The sequence below is a fragment of the Mesoplodon densirostris genome, chromosome 1 (assembly GCF_025265405.1).
Source record: "Mesoplodon densirostris isolate mMesDen1 chromosome 1, mMesDen1 primary haplotype, whole genome shotgun sequence".
Taxonomy (NCBI): domain Eukaryota; kingdom Metazoa; phylum Chordata; class Mammalia; order Artiodactyla; family Ziphiidae; genus Mesoplodon; species Mesoplodon densirostris.
This window is the reverse complement of record NC_082661.1, coordinates 6,811,452-6,818,583: the sequence shown is the minus strand read 5'-3', so window position 1 is coordinate 6,818,583 and position 7,132 is coordinate 6,811,452. Positions and strand designations below refer to the sequence as shown.

The window sequence follows — 7,132 nt, the reverse complement described above, 5'->3', positions numbered from 1 at the left end:
AAGAAACTATAAGGGACTAAAAATAACTGCGTGCATGTGCCGTTGGGGCAAATTCTGGACAAGATACAAAAAGACCCCAAAAACCCAACCGCCACTTCTGAAGAGCCGGGAGCAAAAACAGGGTATTGCACAGGCCCCCTGCATTCAGCACCACCAAAGTGGTGGGCAGACCACCTAAGGCAGCCCTGCAGCCCAACCCCTGGACACTCCCCTCCCCTGCCCCCATGTCAGGAACAGATGGCCCCCCCTCGAGCTAATGTCCATCTGACGTGAGGTGGTGTATGAACGTCACCAGTCCTGGTCTACGTGCTGAGTCCGCAAACCCCTTCTAAATTCATCCTGGTTCACTTAGCTGTCACTTAACTTCTTGGGTCTCCTTTTCTTCACCAGAGAAATGGGAATACTAGTGACATCCACTCCTGAGGGCTGTTAACGGGAATGGACATCGGAGAGGCAAAGCCCCTGCATGGGGCTGGAGTCGCTCAGCAGAAAACGCCTTCCAACAGGACCCGCCATGTGCGGGGAGCACAGGATCTTTCCTACCACAAGCTCACATGACTGACAGACAGACACGGGTTTCATTCAACCCAGCTCAGAAACCAGGCCAAGCTTATAAAAATGGGAATAGGGCTTCCCTGGTGGCGCAGTGGTTGAGAGTCCGCCTGCCGATGCAGGGGACATGGGTTCGTGCCCCGGTCCGGGAAGATCCCACATGCCGCGGAGTGGCTGGGCCCGTGAGCCATGGCCACTGAGCCTGCGCGTCCGGAGCCTGTGCTCCGCAACGGGAGAGGCCACAACAGTGAGAGGCCCGCGTACCGCAAAAAAAAAAAAAAAAAAAAAAAAAGGGAATAAAGTTCGGGGACGGATTCCCGAAACCTCCCTGCAGGCCCTGCCTCTGCACGGGAGCCCCTCGAAGTAAATCAGCCTCCCCAGCCTCTGGGAAGCCCGGCCGACTGATGCGGTTTTTCTGTCTCTGAAGGAAAGAAAGCCTCTCGGTATTTGAATTACAGTTGTCCACAAAGCAGGAATTTCGAGGTCCTTCTGTAAGATGAGTAAAACTCCTTCACACACAGCAAACTTTATTATTCACACCAGGTTCGTCAGTTCTCAGAACATGGGTGCCAAACACAGCTTTGCACTGAAACCACAGACAGCAAGTAACAAGGCACAGTCAGCATGAGTGGCCAGTGCACTTTATTTGATTTCCTTCTGCTGCCGGAGGAGCCGCGTGCGCCGGACGGGGGGCCGAGCTGGACTCCACGAAGGGACGTCAGGCGCACGTGGGCCTGACGCGGCCCCGGGTCCCGGCCCAGCCTCGGTGTTGGCGGGGGCTCCCCCAGGCGCGAGGCAGGAGTGTGAGGGGGCGGTTTCCCAGGAGCCCCTGCGCGATGCCCGGCTCCACTGGGACGCGGTAGCACCTGGCCCTGGGCCCACAGGGGCAGCTCCGCCCAGAGAGGGTGCCGGGGCCTCTGACTCAGCATCCATGGGGCTGGAGCGCCGTCCTGATGCCCGCGGCCAGGGCTTGCGGCGTGGGTCTCTCTGCGGTGCAGCTCACGGGCAGGCCCTGCGCGGCCAGGGCGTGGGCTGTGGTGGGCCCAATGGCCACGAACTGCAGGGAGAAGACAGAGGGGCCTCAGTGCACCAGCAGGGGGCGAGGGGAGCAGGGCCTGTTGCCTCCTGTCTGTTAGGACATCACTCCTCACGTGAGAGCTTATAAACGAGATGACACCTCCTGATGTGAACCCAGCTCTACCGCCTGCAAAAAGCCTTCGTCTCTTTACAGCCTCACCATCGGCCTGAGCGAGCTCTCGCTAGCCCTGCGGCCCGGGCGGGGTGGGGTGGGGTGGGGGCCGGAGAGGCCTGGAATCAATCAGCGCCTGCCACGGGCGGGGCTGGGTGGAGCACAGAACAAAGTCTGAAAGGGGCTCTGCGTGCAGCATGGGGCAGTGGCTGGGCCCTGGGAAAGCAGAGCGGTCAGGACCAGGGCCCGGAGCCAGAGGGTCGGGTTCACATCGCAGCTCCACAGGACGGTGGGCTCAGCAAGTGACCCACCCTCTCTGGGCCTCCGTCCCCTCCTCCGTGAAGCAGAAAGGTTAAGAGGTTTCCTCACCAGGCTGCTCTGAGGATTAGATGGCAATGCGTGTAACCACCCGGATGGCCCCGTGCTTGGCACAGACAAACGCCCAGTGACCGTCAGTGGCTGCTACCTGTAGGACCATCGTTATCCCAGATTAGAAGCTCCAACGGCCTGGGCCTCATCAGCAGGACGCCCCTCTCCAAACAAGCTTGTGTCTGATGGTCCCATCCAGAGCCTCACTTTGGGCTTAACATGATTTTTCGTTGTGACTCTGGCCCCTTGCTAGCTGTCATTACAAATCACTTAGCCTTTTTGATCCTCGGTTTCCTCATCTGTGAAAGGGGCACAATAACCCTGCCTCTCAGTTGCCAGTGCAGGGGTGAGCTGAGAAGATCGACAGCTTCTGGCAGAGAGAACGTGCCATGCCCCTCTGGACTAACACTGTGGACATGGACCCGCCTGGGAGTGGTCTGTGAAGGTGAGCCCCCCGACAATGGCAGTCCCTGCCCAGCACCCCCTTCACCCCCTCCCCAGGCAGGCTGGCGGCAGTGTGAACAAGATACCGCCCTTGCACAACTTCAGGACGCTGTGGCCTGACACTCCTCCCCAGGGCGTGTGGGAATGAGAGGAAGGCGGCTGCTGTCGCACAGAAGCTCGGGCTCCTGTAGCTCCCACGCTGCCCCCCATGTGGCAGCCACCCCTCAAGAAACTCCCTGAGGGAAAAAAATGAAGCTGGACCCCTACCTCACATCATAAACAAAAATTAACTCCAAATGGATCAAAGACCTAAATGTAAGAGCTAAAGCCATAAAACTAGAAGAAAACACAGGAGTGAATCTTCAATGACCTTGCGTTAGGCAATGTTTTCTTAGATACATGATGAAAAGCACAAATAATAAAATAAAAACTAGATAAAGGAAACTTTTGTGCTTCAAAGAACACCGTTAAAAAAGTGAAAAGACAACTCACAGAATGGGAGAACGTTTCTGCAAATCACGTATCTGATAAGGGACTTGTATCCAGAAAAAAGAACTCTCACAACTGAACAAAAAGGCAACCTAGTTAAAAAGTGGCAAGGATGTGAATAGACATTTCTCTAAAGAAGGTATAAAAATGGCCAACAGCACATGGAAAGATGCTCAACATCACTAGCCATTAGGGGAATCCAAACCAAAACCACAACAAGAAGCTACTTCTGGTATATTCATAGAATGGACTGTTACCTGGCAATACAGAGGAATGAAGTGCTGACACATGAGGATATGGGTAAACCCTGAAACCATTACGCCAAGCGGAAGAAGGCAGTCTCGAAGGCTGTATACGGTATGACTCCATTTACATGAAAGTCCAGAATAGGCAGATCCGCAGAGACAGAGATTGGATTCGTGGTTGCTAGGGGGCTGGGGAGTGACTCTGATGGATAGGCGGTTTCTTTCGTGGCTCTGAAATGTTCTGGACCAAGAGGGTGATGGTGGCACGCCTCTGTGAATTTACTAAAACCCACTGAATTGTACACTTTAAAAAGGTACATATGTAATTCATAAAAAGTGAGTTTTATCGTATGCGAACTATTTCTCAATAAAGCTATTTTTTAGGGAATTCCCTGGTGGTCCAGTGGTTAGGACGCTGTGCTCCCACTGCTGAGGGCCCGGGTTCGCTCCCTGGTTGGGGAACTAAAATCCCACAAAGCCGTGCAGTGTGGCCAAAAAAAAAAAAAAAAAAAAGTTTTTTTAAAAAAAATAAACATTAAAAGAGAAAGAAAGGTGGTCTTTTCTCCATTGTATATTCTTGCCTCCTTTATCAAAGATAAGGTGACCCTATGTTTGTGGGTTTATCTCTGGGCTTTCTATCCTGTTCCATTGATCGATAGTTCTGTTTTTGTGCCCGTACCATACTGTCTTGATTACTATAGCTTGGGGGAAAACTGGACAGCTACATGTAAAAGAATGAAATTAGAACACTCCCTAACACCATACACAAAAATAAACTCAAAATGGATTAAAGACCTAAATGTAAGGCCAGACACTATAAAACTGTTAGAGGAAAACATAGGCAGAAAACTCTTATCACATAAATCACAGCAAGATCCTTTTTGACCCACCTCCTAGAGAAATGGAAGTAAAAACAAAAATAAACTAATGGGACCTAATGAAACTTAAAAGCTTTTGCACAGCAAAGGAAATCGTAAACAAGACGAAAAGACAACCCTCAGAATGGCAGAAAATATTTGCAAATGAAGCAACTGACAAAGGATTAATCTCCAAAATATACAAGCAGCTCATGCAGCTCGATATCAAAAAAACAAACAACCTAATCCAAAAATGGGCAGAAGATCTAAACAGACATTTCTCCAAAGAAGATATACAGATTGCCAACAAACACACACGAAAGGATGCTCAACATCACTAATCATTAGAGAAATGCAAATCAAAACCACAGTGAGGTGTCACCTCACACTGGTCAGAATGGCCATCATCAAAATTCTACAAACAATAAATGCTGGAGAGGGTGTGGAGAAAAGGGAACCCTCTTGCACTGTTGGTGGGAATGTATATTGATACAGCCACTATGGAGAACAGTATGGAGGTTCCTCAAAAAAGTAAAAATAGAACTCCCATACGACCCAGCAATCCCACTACTGGGCATATACCCTGAAAAAACATAATTCAAAAAGAGTCATGTAAGACAGTGTTCCTTGCAGCTCTATTTACAATAGCCAGGACATGGAAGTAACCTAAGTGTCCATCAACAGATGAATGGATAAAGAAGATGTGGCACATATATACAATGGAATATTACTCAGCCATAAAAAGAAACGAAGAGTTATTTGTAGTGAGGTGGATGGACCTAGAGTCTGTCATACGGAGTGAAGTAAGTCAGAAAGAGAAAGACAAATACTGTATGCTACCACATATATATGGAATCTAAAAAAAAAAAGGTTCTGAAGAACCTAGTGTCAGGACAGGAATAAAGACGCAGACGTAGAGAATGGACTTGAGGACATGGGGAGGGGGAAGGGTAAGCTGGGACGAAGTGAGAGAGTGGCACGGACATATATACACTACCAAGTGTAAAATAGATAGCTAGTGGGAAGCAGCCGCATAGCACAGGGAGATCAGCTCGGTGCTCTGTGACCACCTAGAGGGGTGGGATAGGGAGGGTGGGAGGGAGGTGCAAGAGGGAGAAGATACGGGGATATATGTATATGTATAGCTGATTCACTTTATTATACAGCAGAAACTAACACAACAATGTAAAGCAATTATACTCCAATAAAGATGTTTTTAAAAAAGAAAGAAAGAAAGAAAGAAAGAAACTCCCTGAGATTGGGAACGAGCAAAAAGCGGACATAATTTCAGGAGAAGCAGTTTGGTCACAAGATGACTTTTCCCCGTGAGCCTTTTATTCCCTCTGAAATCGTCTGGTCACAGGAGAGAGGGCGTCTGGAGAGCTCTGCTCTCGGACTCACCACCACAGGCCTAGCCGGGCCCACGGAGCCTGCCTGCAGGGCTGGACCCGGGCTGCAGACAGTGTCCCAGAGCAGTGCCCCGGACAGCTCAGTGCTGATGCCCGTGCTCCGTCTCTTGGCACCGACCGGAGTGAGCGTGCCAGGCGGGGTGGAGGGAGGGGCCGGCAGTGTCTATACTACTGAGACAGTCCTACCCCGCCAGGGGTGCTGTGAGCCACACCTGTCATGAAAGGTAAGGGCCTCCACTCCTGGCTGTGTGAGTGCCCGTCCTGGGTGCTCCCAGTCATACCACGCCCCCTCCTCCGTCCCCCCTGAGCCCTTTAAGAACATCCCCATCCCAGGCACCACAGGGCTGTGACTACTTGTAGACTCCTAACAAATAGTCCCTAAAGCGTGCGAATGGAACTCCTTTGAATTAAAAGACATGAAAAGGGGAATCACTTTTAGAATAATTTCAAGACAGTTAGATGGGAAAAAAGGGAAAGGATGCTAATACCTGTGCCAGGCCCTGAGCTAAGGACTTTGCCTGAATTCTTTCATCTAATCCTGAGACTAACCTATCAGGGAAGACCATACACATGTCTATAAAAGCCATAGAGGGATAATTATCCTCATGCTACAAATGAGGAGACAGGCTCAGAGAGGTTAAGTAACTAGTCCAAGAGCACCAGCCAGGAAGTGGCACTGCGGAGCTGCAAGCAGGGGCCTGGGACTCCTAAAGCCCGGCCTTTTTTTTTTTTTTTGGCCATACTGTGCAGCATGTGGAACTTCCCGGACCAGGGATCGAACCCGAGCCCTCTGCAATGGAAGTGCAGAGTCTTAACCACTGGACCACCAGGGTAGTCCAGCCTTGCCTTTCTACAGAGCTTCCATCAGGGCGTCTGTGAGGTCAGGAGTGCTTTGACTTCACATGGAAACTCTAGGCTAGTTACTAAGAGTTAAAAAAAAAAAAAAAAAGAGCATCTGAAAAAGATCAAAAGCTCACTGAAGACCTCACCTTAATCTGGTCAATGTTGTCACCAGATAACTCTTGAATATGCTTGAGACTGTGTGTCAGGCCAGAGGGACTGAAAAACGTGATGCTGGCAGGAATGCCCTGCAGGCAGAGAGAACAAGGTCAATCCCTTGCCTTGGGGCGGAGCAAAGAGACGCTCCTCCACCCCGTCACCACCAACCCCAGAGCCCCAGGAAGCAGCCCCAGGCAGCCCAGGTACATTCACAGCAGGAGGGTCCCCACTGATGCTGGCGTTCCGGGCTCCACGGAGGTGGAGTTCAGGTCGGGAACTGTTTAGAGAGGGGTGCGATGGGAGAGGCTGGGTGCTGTTCCTTGGTCGCTCTGCAGGCCCCCAGATCAGAGGACACAGGCACCGTGGACCCAGCGCCCAGGAGAACGGACAACACCTCTAGCTTGTGCGGCCAAAGCGCACTGATCAAGTAAGGCAGCAGCAGCCCGGCTCCCCATCAACTCCCCATCCCTTCCGGAAACGGAGCAGACGGCAGACAGACCGGCCCACTCGGCCTTTCTGAAAGCTTTGGTTTGTGCTCACAGGGTCTCCGGGTACCAGCCAGGCATGCAGAAGCCTGTC

The 7,132-nt window shown here is 51.1% G+C and overlaps 1 protein-coding gene across 3 annotated transcripts in view; it reads right to left on the bottom strand.

Moving 5' to 3' along the window:
- Positions 1-1,103: 1,103 nt before the first annotated feature.
- UROS (uroporphyrinogen III synthase) overlaps positions 1,104-7,132 on the bottom strand; it is a 35,076-nt gene continuing 29,047 nt past the window's right edge. For 2 of the 3 annotated variants that reach the window (XM_060098422.1, XM_060098421.1), the window contains 2 exons: positions 6,544-6,642; positions 1,104-1,609 (listed from right to left, as the gene is read on the bottom strand). In XM_060098422.1, the coding sequence (XP_059954405.1) occupies positions 1,475-1,609; positions 6,544-6,642 (234 nt within the window). In that variant the 3' untranslated portion in view covers positions 1,104-1,474. The remainder of the gene's footprint in view (positions 1,610-6,543; positions 6,643-7,132) is intronic. The other variant, XM_060098423.1, reaches the window with a different exon arrangement.